At 33.0% G+C, this 20,060-nt stretch overlaps 1 protein-coding gene across 1 annotated transcript in view; it reads left to right on the forward strand.

The window, feature by feature from the left end:
* The first annotated feature begins 1,252 nt into the window (after positions 1-1,252).
* LOC106464182 (AT-rich interactive domain-containing protein 2-like) overlaps positions 1,253-20,060 on the forward strand; it is a 73,785-nt gene continuing 54,977 nt past the window's right edge. Inside the window, exons 1-3 of the mRNA XM_013924309.2 lie at positions 1,253-1,490; positions 1,608-1,701; positions 8,768-8,865. Coding sequence (XP_013779763.1) covers positions 1,402-1,490; positions 1,608-1,701; positions 8,768-8,865 — 281 coding nt within the window. The 5' untranslated portion in view covers positions 1,253-1,401. The remainder of the gene's footprint in view (positions 1,491-1,607; positions 1,702-8,767; positions 8,866-20,060) is intronic.

Here is a 20,060-nt window from a genome sequence, read left to right on the forward strand (position 1 = left end):
GTAACATTTTATTTCAGTTCTTCAGCCCATATTTAACATGTTAACTTAAATTTAATAAAGGCTTACAATATCCAAAATTCACGAATAAGGTATTCGATCTTTATTATTATTGATAATTTTATCATCATTCGTTTGCTCATGCAGTATTGTAGATAAGGGACGGGCTTTACAAGATACGATTCTTCCTATCACTTAATACGTCTCAATTACTTACACAAATGACAACATGTTACAAGTATAACTATAAGAAATATAAATAAATTGTTCTGCATACAAAATCAAATTTTGGTGAGGTGCGCATTATCACACTAATTGAACAATATAGTTGAGAAGGTCAACGAACTTTTGTTAATAAAATAAATATAAAATAAAATGTGAGAAAAATATATCCGAAAATAATAAAGGAATGGAAAAAAATGAGGGAAATAAATTATTAAAACTCGAATTAAAATCAGTCATTCGTATTAATTATTCTAAGTTCCAACTTAAAACATTATTTGATTTTAATTAAACCAGTTCTCGTTTATTGTTGTCTTTGTATTATGATGTTGGCCGTAATACAATGACGCGGAAGTCATCAGGCGGGTAGCCTGTGTTTTCTTTGTCTTGCGTACTCCTATGTATAAATACACGCATATTACTATACCTTGTTTGGTTGCTTTAGGTTGAGTTTTAATCATCAGTCTATGACAATTGTCAGTACTTCAGGGTCGAACTGGGATAAATAAAAAAAATAAATATCGCAGTTTGTACACTTTTATGATGTAATAAAAACCTTATTTTATTCAAACATAGGTGATACATTAGTACAATTGATTAACTAAATAACAAAAACTTAGAATAGGCTCAGTAAAATTAATAATCATCGTTGCTATAATAAATAATAAAACGCACAGCGCCACTTTCTACAAGTTATTATGCCGCCATCTTGAAATTCTATTGTTACAGAAAAATCGATAAATGAAAAAAGTAATACAACTTTCCTTCGTCGTAACCTATACTTAGATTTCTCATATAAAATGATCATAGCTTTAAAAGAAGAGAGCTGATTGCATCTAAAGTATAAAGCACAAACCAAGGGAACGCGTCTAGTCAGCTTACGGTAAGCCTTACCACTGAAAGGCAAGTACTGCTAACATTCTCGTCGTTAGCCACCATTCTTGGCTTGTAGCAACTACAAGCTACGCCGCAGCAAGCTTCTTGTGGTGGATGAATCGCGCGCCTGCGTGTATATGAGAGGTGTTGGTGTGGCACAGCGTCTGATATTCCCTCCGAATACTTTATTTTTGGTGCGCCGCGTACGGGACCCGATGACGGCGTGCACACCGATGGTTAGGTGAACTTAATCACGGAAAGTTTGAAATACTTACTAAGCTCCTCCACTTTTCAAATAGTTTGATCATGGAGAAGTTACATAAACAACCAGATGCTTACACGAGGGATTACAATGCCTTCATGAACGAGCTCAGACAGTTCCATCAGAATCGAGGGTACGTTCATTAGGTCTTAGTGTATTTACATTGTTTACTTCTAATTTTCGATAACAATTGTTATACGATGTTTCATATATAGATTGGTGATTGATTTAACGTATTTTATTCGTTTAGGACCTATTTTCGTCATATGCCTCGTATAAATGGGAAAGATGTGGATCTGTATTCACTATACAATCAAGTGACCGCCCTAGGCGGATGGGAAAAGGTTGGTTTATTTAAGGATTCATTTTTCCTATAATACACTATTGACTATTAAATAGTTTGAATACTTGTTGTAATGTACCTTATATTAATAGCCAAAAAAGCATATCCAGACTTTTATGAAATATAATTTAGTTTGTAACCTGATATTTTAACATAGAAGAGTCTTCTACTGTGTACGACTGTGTCGTTTCACTAATCTCACTGAAATTGGAAAGAGTGAGTTAAGGTGATGACTTCTCGTGTTTGGTCCAGCGGATACATCCTCCGTTCACCTGTGTCACCCAGGTAACGGCAGGACGCTAAACTTTTCTTTGTCCTGCGTCGGTGCTGGAGTAATGACGGTTTTTATCAACTATTTGATTATATTTTACCGCCCGATTACTTGACTCGCCTGTAGCCTGTTCGTGCTTTCTTTCGTGAACAAAGAAGCACAGGCTACTAAGCCTAACATGGCTTTCCATAAAGGTTTTAAGCGTATCAACTTTTAATCATTATGAACAGAAGTTTGGAACCATTTAGGATTTTGTTTTTCATACTTTCCAAACATAAAATAGTATTGTATATAAATTGGTAATCAACATACTATGACTTAGCTTTAAAATGTCGGAATTAACAAGAGTAATGTTATTGTTACAGTGACATTAGATGTACCGGTGTATCCCACAAAAATGTACTACTTCAATACTTGTAAAATGCAGTGTCATGAATTTTTTTTATTATATAGTCCTTATAGAACTTGGAAATAGTCGTAGGGTAATTTTTAGCGTCAAGCTATATTTTAATTATTCAACAAAATAAATAGTTTGAAACAGTTTTATTAGTGACTTTTACATGGTTTTTGGCAAAGTACATTTCCAGCAGTTTTTCTACAAAGTTTCTTTGTTTAGTGTTTCACACATGTAGTTTACACAGAGAAACCAGATGTTTTGAAGTATTTAAAAAAATTAAACCACGTGTTTGTGAATCCAGTAATTGATACTTTTCATATATTGTATAGATAGTTTTCATGCATTATTTGTTGCTAATCAGAATGAAGTGAAAATATTGTTGCATGAAAGTCATATGAATGAGATCAACAATATATTGTCTAAAGGATTGAAATGATCACTAATATTCTAGAATACATTGTTTCTATTCAACAGTAACATTTTTAAAGGTATAAATTTAGCTACAACATTAAATAATAAAATTATTTTTTATCATTAAGTTCTCAAACACCATGGTTTAACATTTAACAATGCAAACAATATTCCCAGCAAACTTGTTACATGTATGCTCACAGTTGTGATCAATTTAAGAAAATCCTCATCAGCACATTATTTTACTTAACATTTTAGATGTATTCAATAGTTTAGAAGTTTTTAGATATTTATAAGATGGTGGATGTTTAGTTTATTTTAAGAGTTTTAACTATTGAGAAGAATGTCATTTTATGGTTTTGGGTTGATTATCTTACGTTAAAGGTTCTGTTAATTTGAAAGGAGTTTAATATAATGCTGCAGTTTTATGATTGTGGGCATTTATTAATTTAGGCCGTTTTCTTTTTGATGTTAGTGATATTGGCCATAAATATGAAAAGCTAAAAGTATGCAATTTGCCTTTCTGTTATACCTAATTTGTTCATTGTTCAAAGTTACATTTGAAGACTTATATGTATTTTTTTACAATATTTTTTACTTACATATGGAAATGACTAGGGATCATAATTCTTACAAAACTTAGTTAATTATACTGTCATGTGAAAATATTTGATGATCTATCTGCTTATTTTATGACTTAAAGTGGAGTTTACTATTTGGTACCAGTGATTTGCAAATGTGCATATACTAATCCTTGTAATTTTAAAATCATTTTTATTTGACTTACAACTAGATATCACCATGGTCTCCTTCTCTGAATTAAAATTGTAGGAATAATTTGGTATTATATTTTAAATAGATTACCTTACTCGAATAGTTGGAAAATGACTAATTATTGGTATATTGATAATCATTTTACAATAACATACCGTCATCTTTTCTGAGACTTTCCAAACAAGTTTTGGAGTATTTTCTGTAATGTTGAGAAAGGTAATACTATAACTTAGGTATGGCAGTATATATAAATGCAATTTGATAACTGGTTGCTAGGATATATTACTGTTGAGCCTAGCATTTAAAAAAGGTAACTTTTCTTTGTATAAGACTCTTGCTAATTTCTGTTTCGAGTACTATAATCAGTTTGTTCTCTTGTAAGAGATGTTGACTTGCTGAAGAGTTTAGAGAGAACTGCTTAAATGATTGTTGCTTTATGTAATGCTTGAATTTGGAGCTGAATAAGGGTTGATAGTAAAAATTATGGTAGAATTATTAAGCCTTTTTTTTATGTACGAATACATCCTGTATTTCAGTCAATTTTTTTTGTATTGAAGATTTTCTCAAATAAATAATTATTTGTTTTATTAGACAAGTCTGTGAATGGAAAAGGTTCACTTACATGTTTGTTGATAAATTGATTAATTAGTGATCTCAAAGTGAAAAAATGTCATATGTTATTAAATAATAAAACAAATATCATAATGCTTCAAAATGCATGCTTTTAAAACTTAAAGATTTGGAAAGTTCAACGTGTGTGTATGGTATTTACAAACATTGTTTACGTGAAGACGTGAATCACAGTATCTGATTTAGCCATATTACTGTATTATCTGTTTAAAATGTAACCTGATTCTCTCCTGACCACATTAGATACATCTGTAATATTTTTTGTTCAAGTCATTTTTTGGAGGTGCATATTTTTCACCACAAAACAAATCGGTAAATAAAAGGTCTTTTATTGAAGCAAAATATAATGAATTGAAAATACCTTATTCATTTTCTTAAGCCCTGTTTTATTTTGTTTTTACTTTATGGATAAACTAAGTAAAATTAAGGTAAAAACTTTGTCATCAAAGGGGATGCTGTTACTGTTTCCAGCTGGAATTTGAAAGAGACTTTGAGTTGATTTTTTTTTTTTAATTATACATTTGACAGGGAGGATCATTAGTGGTCTTAGTAAGCTGACCAATTATTATAACATTTTATATTCAATTATTTCTAAGAACATAAAAAAGCAAGGTTATAGATGCTGATTTAATCCATTTAGGTCACTTTTTCACTCACTGAAAAAATTAAATGAAACCGTGAAAGAGGTAGCTTTTCACATCCCTATAATTTATTTTTCAACTAAATATATTCACCACATCACACATGAAACTAAGTAAATTTATAACTCTAACTGGATGTTTATATTTTTAAGTCTACATTAACTATTATCACAGATAATCAAGTTTGAATGTCTAACCTTCTCAATTTGCAACTTAAACAGAACCGTCATAGGTGGATTATCCAAATTTGTAACAGCTAAAAGCATCTGAAACCTCACCTAGTTTTTCACTACCATAGAAGAAAGAAATCAAACATTTTATGTCTTTCCTGGTTGCTCACATTTCTTGAATATGTATCCCATCTCTGCACTTTTTCACAACAGGTCCAGAACTGCATGAAAAACTTCAAATGAGGCCTAATTAGGAATTTAAGCAAGGTTATAATAATCTTTTTTACTTTTATTTAAGATTCTTATTAATATATCATCAAACTCGTTTTGCTCTTTGTACTGCAGTTAAACACTATGTAGTGTTTTCTGTTATATTGAATTTATAAACATTTTCATTATCTTGAAGAAAGTAGATTAAATCATTGTGATATTAGTTGTTACTTAGTTTTTTAAGGTTATGACAAGATCAGGTCTGTTAACATATTTTTTATGTACAAGAGAAGGTTTGAGAGGGTACCTAATACATGTTTTAGGAGAATGGAAAATGTATCATTGTAATTATATGCTAACATGTTGAGTTTTATTTACTTCAACATGATTATATGATGTATTATATTATTATATTATATTATATTCCTCTTCAAAGTGGAATACATATTTCTTTCTCCTCACACTCATTATAGCTTAATTAACATAGAATTTAGACACTAAAATTTGGATAATTTTCATCAATCTGGTCATCATCCTTTTAAACCTACATAAAATTTACAATTAATGCAAAAATTACTTATGTAGTTCTTCAAGTATAATCTTAGTGTTAGATAAAGATTGATGTTAATGAAAACCTTGAGATTTAATATTGTGTTTTGGTCACAATATATAGGACTATGGCAGCCTGTTAATGTTTTCAGACCTTTGAATCAGACTTTGATTGTTAGACTGTTGTACTTTTTTGAGTAACGCTTAATACTTGTGCCATCATACTCAAATTAGCCAGTCAAGAGACTTCAGACTCATTGTCAGATCTTGTAAACTGTAATGTGGATTGAATCATTTGAGCTAGGTGGAGTTTGCAAACACAGAGTAGCAGTGTTTTTGTTTACTGGAAGAAAATAAAAACTTTGTTTCCATATATTGGATATATTATGTATTATTTTACTGCACAAGTTGAGTTTTGTAAAAGTATAAGGCTACATTTTCAACTTGGTAAATGCCCATGCACTGTGTTATGAAAATGTTTTTATAGTTAGAAGTGGCATGTTTTATTATAACACACATTGAGTAACTGTATCGATGAATAGAACTTATAATCATTCACATGCAGTGAGTATGTATTTGTAATAAATTATACATACAGTTAGTATGTTTGTAATTAATTGATACGTACAGTCAGTATGTGTTTACAGTAATTTATACGTACAGTCAGTATGTGTTTACAGTAATTTATACGTACAGTCAGTATATGTTTACAGTAATTTATACGTACAGTCAGTATATGTTTACAGTAATTTATACGTACAGTCAGTATATGTTTACAGTAATTTATACATACAGTCAGTATGTGTTTGTGATAATTTATACGTACAGCCAGTATGTGTTTGTAATAATTTATATGTACAGTCAATATGTATTTTTAATAATTTATACATACAGTCAGTATGTATTTGTAATCGTACATACAGTCAGTATGTATTTGTAATTATATATACATGCAGTTGATAGTCTCTGCATCTATATTTAGGTAATTCCATCTGATCATCTGTTTTGGTTAAAAAAAAATTGTACCCAGAAAAACTAAGGTTTTTTGTCACCTGTATGCTATAAGAATATTCTGGCTGGAAATTAGAAATCTGTTGTTATTATATTAATTTTCTGTGACCATACACCTAGAGACATAGCTATATATATATATATATATATATAACATCTTTATTTCATTCAAGATTTTAAGCTGAAAATGCAAGCTAACTTCCAAAATCGTGTAACATAAAATGGGGTGATTAGGAACAAAATCTACTTCACCCCACTGTACTCTTAATTTCAAATGATCTATTGGTTGGATTATTACAGTGTTTCCATGATATTAACTTTAGTGTCTAATCTTTCAGTGAAGCACAACACTACGTCTATGATATAGTTTTCTTTTTATTATATCTGATGTCTATATTATAAGTTTACACCTGTTTGCCTCCTTTTCAAAACACATAGTGTCTTGTGGATGTTTTCCTTTCATTATTATTATTAAATATATGAGATGAGAAATGCTCATTTTATAAACTTTTGTGGCTTTTTAAACATATTTTGGTTGATACTACACAGCTCAGTGCTAGAGAAAAGGGGACTACAGGTAATTTTTAATGTATGTCCATAATTACTCCTTAGTAGGATGATTAGGAATGTAATAAATTAAACAAGAGATCCAGTTGGGCCACAGTAATAACCTACAGTTGGGCCTCCTAGCCACCAGTTGTATTTGTCCTCAAGCCATACTTTAAAAATTGACAAGTGTGGACGTTTCACCATTTGAAAAAAATTGTTCATAATCATCCCATTTTATGATGTTTCTGTAGATTGGTTTGGCAGTAGTTTTGCTTTAATGTAATAAGCTGTGAGTATATTGACTTACACATGTGTATATGCAGTAAGTAGCAAATGTATATATACCATTAAGAAATAACTAAAATATTGTTCATAATTTTCTCAGGTATAGTGTTTGTTTTAAGATGTGGTATTTATCAATGCATGTTTACCAAAATTTTTTATAAGTCATATAATTTATCATGAATTATTAGATGAAAAGAACAATACTAATATCAGGTATTAATGAAATTCAAGTGGCTTAAGTGTCATAGATTCATATATTAAAATTCTCCAGTTGAAAAAAAACAACAGTTAACATTTACTGTATACAGAGATACATGATCACATAGAAAATAATTTGATAAAGGACATACATGGAGACCTAACATTTAAAGACTGGAAGATTATTATTTAGATGTAAGGACCAAGCTAAAGGACATACTTGGAGACCTATCATTTAAAGACTGGAAGATTATTCTTTACATGCAAGGACCAAGCTAAAGGACATACTTGGAGACCTATCATTTAAAGACTGGAAGATTATTCTTTAGATGCAAAGACCAAGCTAAAGGAGATCTCCAAGTATGTCCTTTAGCTTGGTCCTTACATCTAAAGAATAATCTTCCAGTCTTTAAATGTTAGGTCTCCATGTAGGTAACATTTAAAGACTGGAAGATTATTTTTTAGATGCAAAGACCAAGCTAAATGACATACTTGGAGATCTATCATTTAAAAACTGGAAGATTATTTTTTAGATGGAAGGACCAATGCACCCTTAAAAACTCAACCACAAAGAGCAACAAGAAGTTTTATATCCAGCATAACACTTGGGAATAAGATAGAAATATGTAAAAACAAAAGCCATAATTAACTGTATGGCTGAGACTAAAAGTTACCCACATTTGACATAGTTGAAAAACTAAAACTAGGTTATAAGTTTCTACAGACCTGACTACATGATTGAATTTAAGTTTTTGTGAGACGAATTACAACTATGAGGTCAGGTAAAACCCACAAGTAACTCAATACAGTATATGATAGAAAGAGTATAGGATTGATTTGTAAAATATACTTATAGATGAATTATTATAATTTATAATTGTTTTCTTTTTGATGCTCAGAAAAGAAATCATTATTTTGAAAATATGTTTCTCATCTTACATGATTCATTTGGGATTTTGGTATTTTTCCAGGTCAACGACAACCAAAAATGGGAAGCAATACTTGAGACACTTAATATCATTAAAGGATGTGTCAATGCTTCACTGGCTCTTCGCCAGATTTACATAAGGTGAGAAGGGAAAAAAAATTATAAATAGTTCTCTTATTTGTTGTGAATGAAGTATGGTATTTTTGTAGTTTGGTTTTATTGTTTTATCTTTGTCTATATCAGGATGCTGAAAAATTGAACCAAATGTATTATTTTGCACATTTACTGCTGATTTACTATTAGTAATGGCAGACACTACTGAGGTAATACTGGGTCTATTAGTGTAATAAGAACTGGCTTTTGTATACATGAACAGTTGATTGAAGAAATAAGTATTTTATTTACATCATGCTGTAGATGTAAAGTACTTAGAGAGGGCCAGAAGTGTAATAAATATAAAAACTACATTCTTAATTAGGTTTGATACTTTTATGCTAAAAATAACACCTGGTATGTATATTTTTTGCATATTTGTCAGTGGAAATGATAGGCTTTCTTCACAGGTATTTAAACATATGTAACTGCTGGAGTAGGATATTTTATTTTTTTGTCAATCATAACTAAGTTTTCTGTGATCGTCCTGGTTTAATTCTGATTAGTGCATCTTTAAAACTCGAGGGGAATAAATCTTTTAATGATACCAAAAGTGTTATTTTTGCACGTTTCAATGGATATGAATGATTTTCTGGTATAGAAATGTTGAATGGGAGAGTGAATTGTGAACAGATTCTCCAGACACGAATCATTAGTTTTGTGTATAGTTGAAGTTACATATGTTGCACTCTTCATAACAACTCTAGTAGTTTAATTCAGTTTAATATTCAGTGGTCAAAACATAATTAGGTTTTTGGATAAAAAGGTCATGAAAAAAACGTCTAGAGTCGATTAGAAAAATTAACATTATTTGTTATTCCTTGAGAGTGTTTGAGAGAGGAAGAACTTTAATATGAAAGTTGGGAATGCATTTTGTGTCTTCAATATAACACTTTAAAGTTTACAGCGGTAGGCGCAAGGAAACGCTCTGGCAACGTCGTGTTTACGTCTAGTGCACATGGAGATGAGCCGGTAACAGCGTGTGAACTGTGTCATCATGTGGCTACTGAAAATTGTTAGTTTCTAGACAGTCCACTAGGGCTAACCCATTTTTCCATAAAAGAACCTCACGAGTCGGACCAAGGTACACAGCGTGTAAACGGATAGTGGCTTGGAAGTTTGGTGTTCGTTTGGAGTAACATCACAGTGAGTGTAGCTGCTGTGGTAAAGGCACAAACCAAGGCATTGCACGATCAACGTAAACACGTGTTTCTACAAAATATATATATATATGAAAAATCTTAGTTCCCCAACTCTTTTAAACCGTTAACTTATATCTAAATCCCTATTGCTTATCACTTATATATATTTAGTTATATGTCTCAACAATAATAGGACTCTACCTTCTTTTCGTCATTACTATTTAAATGTAATTATATTTTTAACACCTACGTGTCAGATGTGCACGTTTTAATACACTCATAATTTGAATGTATTTAAAAACACGTGGGTGCAGATGTTTCAGAATTGTTAGGCTTTAATATTTTCTGTCAGAAATAAGTAACACCTGCATCTGTCTGGAAACTAGCCAGTTGGTGAGAGTCACGAATTTGAGGTTCGTTTTGTTTTTAGCCCTGGCGTATCGGCTCATAGAATGGTTCTGAGTTGTTTGTTTCTGTTTGTTGTTGTTTTGTTTTTTCAAATACAAACTTTTAGGTCATAGCTCCATCATCTCTTGACCGATTTGAGATCTAATTACAGTTTTGGACTCAGAAGGTCAAACCCTTTCTATTGATATATTTAACCACGCCCAAGGTCTTATAGATTACTTTAATCCTGCCTAAAATAATTTCAATTTGAGGGTAGGCTGGTAGAGATCCTGATGAGTAATAAAATAAAATCGGGTATACGCGCGCCCCATGCTCGGTATTGCTGGCGCACAAAAATATAGTTAATAAAAAGGAAAACAGGGGCTCATAAATTAATTTACTCTAATTCTTTCTTAAAGAATTTCAAGTGCCGCGGCTTATGAGAATTCCCTCTTGTTTCGGTGTATAATCGTTCAGTTTCAGCCTGGGTAAACTCGTGATTGTTTTGTAAAATTTATACTTATAAGACACGTCGTTTATATGATTATTTATTGAAACAGGTATGTCTTATAGTGTTGATGAAATCATAAGTAACTTTTTATAAAACTAAACACTCGTTGTCATGGTTACTAACCTACATAATTACATATGTCTGACTGTTGATTAGTTAATAATTTAATATTAACTACTAACTAGATTTTATCATACGTTTCCGCCAATAGTCTGCTGTTGTTTTCTGGAAAGTCCTGAGAAGGACTATTTCTGTTGTGGTAGTTGCCGCGATTTGAATTTACGTTCTCTTCACTAATTGGCTGGTGTGCACTTTACTTCTCTGGGGTTTTCAAATAATAGCACACCAGCCTCTCTGTCACGATGACCCAGGTTCGAATCTTGGCCACTACTACTATAGAAACAGGCTGAAAACGGTAACAGATTAACAACCGAAGCGTCAGATAAAAAAATCTAGTTAATAGTTATTAATAGTAATATCTATTGATAATTAAACTTAGTCGATCAAATAGGCTGTTCACAATTACAATGATTAATATTCAATCATCATAACTTTACCGTATGTACTTAAGCTAAATGTTATATAAATGAAACGTTGCATAAGCTTACGTGTTAAATTTTTGTACAAAACCGTTAAACAAATGACGCAATATTTATCAGTGGAAACTACATAATAGCTAGCTTTCCACAGTTCAATAAACTGATAGACAGTAGTTAATCAGTTTCAAAATATCGATTTGTTTACTTTAAGTGAAAGTGGGAAAACGTTTCTGGATGGCTACATTATAAAGAAAAAACTTTTCAAAAAAATGAAGTAAATGTAGGGATGGCTAATATCAATCCTTCAAAAACAATGCAAACAAGATAGTAGGGATGGTATTTACATCATTCCTACATAATAGCGTAGGCATACAGTATAGTAGAATGTTAACAGACAAAAATATGAAAAATTAAACTCAATTGTGATTGAATAGTTAGATTTATTGCTATATGTTAATTCTTGCCTGTGCTATTAATTAGGAATAATGTAAATGCCATCCCAACTATCTTGTTTGCATTGTTTTTGAAGGATTGATATTAGCCATCCCTACATTTATATCCTTTTTTGAAAATTTTTTCTTTACTTGTTTGCTTGTTTTTTTAATGCAGCGTTTCAATAGACATAGGAAGGTTGTATTTATAAAACTTCTAAATACAGTGAGGTTCCAACTGTAATATTTATTGTTTATTTATTATTGGCTGATTATTCTTGTTTCACCTTGTACTTAAGCTTTTAAAAAGAAACACCAAATTTCTGTAAGAAAGCTAACTTCAAGGGGTAATGATAACAACGCTTATACTAGAATTGTAATTTTTTTTTAATTACTACTTAGTTATTAATAATAGTTATAAAAGCGGATACTCCGTTTGCAACTATGTTGTCTCAGTGAATTTGGTTGACACCATTGTTTTGGTTTTCGAGTTATCATGTAGTCAAAAAAAAAAAGAAGCGGAAGAAAGAAGAACAAGAAATTCAAATATTTTGCTTTGATATTTACAGACATTCCCAGAATTTGTGACTCCATCATCACATAGATATTGTTATAAAAGGAAACACTGTATAGTATAGTAAAGATCTGATGATCTGTTGAGGAGATATTTAAAATACCATTTCGATGAACAATCTGAGCCATTCCAACATAGGCAGTGCTACAGCCTGTCTGATTAGGCTGAGTTTATGTACTTTTAAGTCTTTTACGCAGCATCCACAGGATACTCGGTGCTTTTATATAATGCTAACAAAGGTGCCCGACAATAATGCTGAACTTAATTTTTTTTATTGTAAATGGGTGGGGGCTAGTTCCACTGTTTTGAATCGTGCCACAGGAACGAAGATACCCATGCTGTGCGCGACATTATACGTCACTTTAGTTTGGCGTTGGTTTCTCGCATCTAGCTGTCAATCTCCTCGCTCAGTTTAGCGCTTGCTACACGGCGGCTCAGCGGTATGTTATAGGGCTTATAACGCTAAATATCGAGTTTCAGTACTCGTGGTAGGCACGGCACAAATAGCCCATTGTGTAGCTTTGTGTTTAACAACAAACAGTTTAGCCCTCATTCGCAAAAATAAGGCGGTAAAATTGAAATGGTTGCCAAACTCAAACCGTTTGTCTGAGTGATTATCATTAAGTACGGTAGTACTTAATAGTAGGGATAGTGATGAAACAAAATGGCGGCCAAAAAATCGCCCGTTTAAAACCACTTTTAAAATGTCTGAATATTAATAATGAATATTTCACAGTATTGGTTAAGCAAAACTAAAGCTTATTGTACTTATAAAGCCGCTTAAGTTGCTTTATACGTGTTTATGTAGTGAATCAAGATTTCACTATTTCAACGAATTTTCATCTAAGTAAGTAAGTGACTTTCCAGACAAGTGTACAGAAAAAACGACGAACATTATCGCTCTAATTCTTTCACACAACTCTTCCGTATGGGGTCCCAATGATTCATTTCTTTTACCGAAAATGATACTAGTACGATGCGCTACTTTGGGCATATAATTAAATTTGACGTAACTGGATCCATGTAAAAGGTTAAAGATATCGAAATTTAAGTTCACATCAAAAACTTTAAACAACATTCAGGGTTTGGGTGGTCAAATTAAATGAAGTATGGAATAACGGGCCACTTGAGGGTATAATATATTTCTCTGTTATAATTAATTTCCCTGAAAGGGGGCCGAAGGCCACCTGGAAGGGTCACCTGTTTTAACCACTCTCACCATGTGTTGTCTGTCTGTCAGTAGATACTAAAATGACCTTATATAAGGGATGCTTATCCTTGCAATTTGTACTGTCGTGACGTCAGTAGAACATGCTCATGACATGAATAACGAGAAGAATTATATAATAGGTGGAGTGTTAGGTTTAATAATTTTCGACAAAAATCATCTTTTACCAATATCCTTAGGAATATTTTCTGGAAGTTCCCAACAATTACTATGGAGTTTGTAAGGTAGTTCTTGTTATTTTACTATATTCCCAGGTAACTTAGCGGTAAGCTTGGCAGCTTATGCTAAAATCCGGGGTTTGATCCTCACAACGGACACACCGCAGCTAGCCTATTGTGTAGTTTTTCGCTAAAGGTTGTATTATTTCTTCTTATATATAATAATTAATATTTTGTATATCTGAAACTGAGGCGTTAACCTGTTGTGTAATTTATTCAGAGAGGCCCAGAATACGAGTGTATTTGTGTTTCCATACACGTGAAAGTAACGTCATAACTAGGAAGGTTGTGCTGTCTTACTTCAGTCAATTCTTACTCTAATTTAAACGTTGAAACTAAAGTATCAGTTTATAAAGCCATAATTATACATGTGGTTGTGCTTTAATATTTTTCAGAAAGACACCAAAAAAATTTATTCTGTGTTATTCGTTTTTTGTTGTTTTTTTTTTTCGTTACAGAGAAAGTCTTGTGGTATTCCAATGCAATAATATTTAAAGAAAAATATGTCTCTTCGCCAAGTATTTCAAGTCTGTGTAGCTGCAAAAATTAAACCATGGAATTTAAAAATAGACCTATGTACACAGCACTGTAATTTTTTTACATTTCGGGTTTCTCCGAAGAAAACCCTTTGCCATAATTGGATTAAAACTATTTTGTAATGTTAAAAAAAAACACACGCTTGATTACTGAAACTTTGAAAGTTTACTAGGTGAACATCTAATGCTATTGTACACAATTTTATTTATTATGAAATTATATTAAATGTACTCGTGACTTCTAGCATAGAACAGGTAAATACATTCAGAAACGTTTGGATGAGCACCGCATGCTATTGACCTGCCACGTGTTTACCTCAAGTTCCGCATACGGCAACGTAGAAAGTTGAATTTTGTTTTTTGTTGGAAAATGGCCTTTCTCTCTATTCAAAGCAGCAACTTGTTAAATATATCAAAAGACACAACGAGCTCAGGCACACGGGATAATAATTTCAAATATTAAGAAGATGAGCCTAACCATTTTGTGGTCGGGGCGCACTCTAATTTTTGCCGGCCCTATTTGTTTATGAGAATAGTAATTCGGGGCTGGACATCAGCAAGCTGTGTTCAGTAATAAGCCGATATATCTCACATTTACGTGTATAAATTATTTGGATATTCGATCCTTCTTATGCAGCTTTAGTGTTGTTTTTATACGTTTTGTATCATAATTTCAAGCCGTTTTCATCGCATTGAAGGGACGTGACTTGTTCTGTACAATCGTTTGGTGTAGTTAACATATCTATATCTACGTCATTAAAATATATATATATATATAGATAAAAAAAATAATCACTTTGAATTTGTATGCGGTAATTGGTAGGAACTCGACATGAGTAGCTTTCAAGACCTTACTTGTGAAATGCACATGTTATGTGTATACGAAGCTAACCGCATGCACGCACGTTCTACATTCTGTTGCAGTAGTAGATGGTGATCGTGTATAGATGTTATGTCACCCTCAATACTGAATGACTCAAATGACAAGATCAATCTCATTACTGATTGGATTCCAAAAGCTGTGATAATTAGACTGTTGAAAACGTAAGTTAAACGAATCATAATATAACAGGATAACTGCTTGAGTGTAAATGATGCATTTAAGTGGTAATTCTGCTAAACCTTATATCCAAGTATTTTGATAAGTGTGCCATATTAAAAACACTGCATGCCACAAATGCAACCGTATATACTCTTCTCCACGCTTTCTCACCTCCAAGAGTATAATTGTTAAGAATGATACAGAAGTAAGTGTATGCACGGTATTTTGAACGAGTTTGAAATCGTTCAAGGACACCACTGGCTGACCCTCCAGCACAACGTGAGAAATGTCGAATGGTACTTGACTAGAGTTAGTACCTTCTATACCCGCACGTCGCTTGTCATTCAGTTGAATTACATGCGCATTTTTCTGCAGAAATCAATAATTCTCCGGACTTGCACAGTATGGAACAAACTTCATATCAACTTACTAGTGGGTGGGTCTTGCTGTAATCTAGGGTTTTCGTATTTTTCAAGCCCTGGGGTCTCTACCTCGCGCTGACTGCATATATTTAAGACAGATATGCACAAAGAAAAAGAAAGAAAGAAGAAAAAACATCACATATAGTTCAAACCAGTTTCAGGAGTGCTATGAAATCTGTTTTAGGATTAGCCCACAGGCTTAAAGCAGGTAGCCATTGACGTAATGTAGAAATATATATATAATAAAGGTTACATAAGCCTTAGTTCACCGTAGTGTGATGTGTATCCTGTGTGAGACGCAGATAAATTGTGTTGTTAGTGTTGCAAGTTTTTCTAGCGCGAATCCCGGTAGTGGTATCCTTAATTGTTACACATTCTGTACCCACCCACTCTTCTATCCTCGAAATATCAAATAAAAATAACTCTATTTCTACAAAAAATATCAGGTTTTAATCCAATAGAAACTGCCTCCTTTGAGTTAATTTCAAGTATGTCATAGTTACTGGTACACTATTGACAGGTTCCTAGTTTGCCCCTGAAGAAGAAAGGTCCACCTTTCGAAAGCGCTTGGGTTATAAGGTTTTTATTCATTCTGTATCAAGACTTCTTGAACCTACGTGTTTTTCTGACATCATGAATGGATGGATGTATATATATATCATTGTAAGTATTTGCATGTACAGTAGTTAACATGAACTTGAATGCATCGAATTCACGAACACTGACAGGGAACTCCCTTTAAAAAAGAAAAAATTCGCGATCCGCGACTATGTTGTCAAAAACTTTTCTTTAGTTTTCATGGTTCTGTCGGGAAGGGAGGGGGGGGGGTGTAATTATTTATAGTTATTTTGTTCATCAGTGCACCTTTTTTTATTTTGTACAACGTCTGTCTTTTCTACCTCTCAGTGTATGAGAAATTATGTTTTATTTTCTCGTAGAATAAAATAATAAGCATGTTTTCTCTGTTGACTTAAGAATAGGGTTGATAACCAGATCTAACTAGAACCTTTGCTACTGACGTAAAGAAGCGGAAAAGGGGAGGGAGGGGGAATACTTTAATTACAATTCACATTATATATTACCGTTTACGTCTTGATTAGGAATGTTTTATTCTATATCAACACTTAAGTATTGGCGCCCACATATGGGCGCCCACAGAAATATTTTCAAGAGGGCAAAACATGTATGTAGGGGATCAATTTTTACATTGTAAGTCAACAGACTAAAAGAATATGTGTTATGTGTGATTAGACGCAAACACAAATTTACATCTTAATAAAAATTACTAAAAATGTTTAGTTTAACTACGATGTTAAGCTTACATCATAATACGTGCAATTGTTTTGTGAAATGTAAGGAGGGCGAATGGCCCTCTTGCCTCTTCCGGCGGGCGCCCACGTTATTACAGAACGTTGAACCAAGGCTGACTATTACATACCAACAAATTTCAAAAAGTGGGTTATAGTTTGATTAAACTGTTTTAATATCTATAACAAATTTTAAATGCTTACGTTTTGTATTGGTCTTACCAATTAATAAATTTTGTTCTTATTAATAATATGGATTTCGCGGTACATTTACTTGCCTTACTATTTCGTATAGGTTTTGTCGCATTGGCAGGGTATGGATTTCGCTATACATTTAACTATTTACTTAACTGTGTTATGCTAGTGTTTTTTGTTATGGAAAACAGATAATTTTCCAAGGTACTGGTAATTCTAGTCGTTGTGTAAGCTAAGCGTTTTATTTTTAAATCGAAAATACACGTTAATAAAGTTTTAGAAGAATCAGGAGAATACTGTTGTAAAGAGTACATACACGTTACATGTGTGTAGCCTTTGTAATCTTTCAATTGCTGTTACATCTCTTCTGGCCTGGGAAGCTCCAACACGAATAAAGAACCTCTCCCATCGATTAATCATGATAAAAGAGCAACCGACTGACCTTACAATACATATATCACGAGCATGAAATAGACTTTTTAGTTATACACCGAATATTAGGTTTAACCCACCAAAGTTTCCTCCGTTTAAGCCATTTCCACTTTCGTCAGTTCATAAGACGGAATATTTTCAGTGGTGAATACAAAATATTAAGCTCACACATCTTATTATAAACTTTTTCGTAGAAATTCTTGTGACTTTCTTGTTTATTTTAAACCAGTAGAGTTCTAAACCTAACAGCTTGTAACTATCCTTTATCACTTCGTAGTAAAAATTATTCACGTGTTTTGAAAATTTTGGTGTAAAGATATTTCTTTCTGTTACTAGAACTACATGGTCGTATAAAAAGAACATCTTCAGCGTAATTTTTCAGGCTTAATTACAAGGAAAAGGAGGAATAACATGGATATCGTCAGTAGTTAAGAGATTAATAAGAACTAATTGAAAATAAAATTTATTATAGTTTTAGATTGAAAATAGTTGAACAGTACAGCTTTTACAATTGTTGTTCTTAATTCATGACAATAAAAAATACATGTAACAGAGAATGTGCAGTGTTTTTTAGTGTGACATGCTAATCATAAATATGACAAAGTACGTGCAAGCATAAAAGGTTCCATGTTCACGATATTTTCTTTTGTGCGTTACAAATCTTGAAAGTATGCCATAAATAGGTAGGAAGAGGTGAAGGATTAAGAACAGTACGCTCTTTAACATCTGTGATTCGTAAACATGAAATGTGTTGTGCGTAGTTTCTCAAGGAAGCGTTTGTTTGAGATATTTTGGATAGTCCAAAGAACAGTGTACAAATTCAAAGTCTCTTCATTGTAATCTCCTCCTGTCCAACCTGCGCTTTCTTTCGTTGTAATGACGTACTTTGGTCTTTCCGTGTAGTTTTTCCCGCTTATGTATAAGAAAACCGATATGTTGTTCCAGTATATGGCAAGACTATTTGGAATACTTACAATTATTGTTCGTGTTAAGTTACATTATGTTCAAACATCGTATATATATACTTGGAAGCCACTTGTACACCAATATTAGGGGCGTATGCTGCTTAATGTTAGTGCATTTAGTTTAACTGTTGTCTGTCTGTATGGCGTTTACGGATTTTTGAATTTATTGATATAGCGTTTGAGCAAATATTTTGTGGTTATTGTGTGATGAAAAAACAGTGTGTATCTTAGTGACATATCAAATGACTTGTTTATAGTTTGATTAGTATATGCATGCGGCGCAACTCCAAAAAGCATGTTAAAATCACCAAACAACAGGAGCAAACCGATGAAGGCTTTACGAGGGCCAGCGGGTCATAAATACACTGAGTGGTCACAAGTAAATAGACACCTAATTTTTCGTCATTTAACTGATTTATGCTAATTGATTTTTGTTCACAGAGCACTATATAAATGAAAATGGTCCGCACACTAATTTAGTTGGTCAAGCAGATGGTGGAATAAGTCAGCGGCAGATTTGCAGAATTTGGGAATCCCGCTTTCGACAGTCAACAGAATCATCGTGCTGTTCAGGAAACACGGCAAGGAAACAACTGAGCAGCGTTCGGGTCGTCTTGGTCCATCGGAGAGGACAAAAAGGGCTGTCAAGAGGAGCATCGAAATGGATCCCAGATTAAGGACTGCAGAAGTGGCCAAAGTTGGTGGGCTGAGCCCGAAATCTGTTGAACGGATTCTCCACAGATTGGGTTATCGTTGCAGAGCAGCTAGACGGAAGCCCTTATTAAGACTTGCCAACATAGTCAGACGAAAGAAGTGGACAAGTGATATGATGACCAAGCCTCTGGACTTTTAGAAGACCGTATTGTTCTCAGACGAATCAAGATTCGCTCAAATTTCGGACAGTGGAAGGATATGGGTCTGGAGAATGCCTCACCAAGAGTTTTGGCTCAACAGATTGCAGCCAACTGTGAAGCATGGTTTCAGCGTGATGGTTTGGGGAGCTGTTTCGGTTGGTGGGAGATCGAGCTTATTGGAGTGCGTGGGCAACATAAATTTTGCGAAATACGTCGAAATATTGGAGGAAGGAGGACTTGTTGTTCCAGAAAGATGGAGCACCGTGTCACACTGCTAGAAACACCCAAAAGTGGTAGGAAGAAAATGGTATCCAGAAGTTGCCCTGGCCGAGCCAATCTCCTGACATGAACCCCATCGAAAATCTACTGGGCTATACTCGACCGGCAAGTCAAGAACAAC

This window comes from Limulus polyphemus, unplaced genomic scaffold (genome assembly GCF_000517525.1).
Source record: "Limulus polyphemus unplaced genomic scaffold, Limulus_polyphemus-2.1.2 Scaffold58, whole genome shotgun sequence".
Lineage (NCBI taxonomy): Eukaryota > Metazoa > Arthropoda > Merostomata > Xiphosura > Limulidae > Limulus > Limulus polyphemus.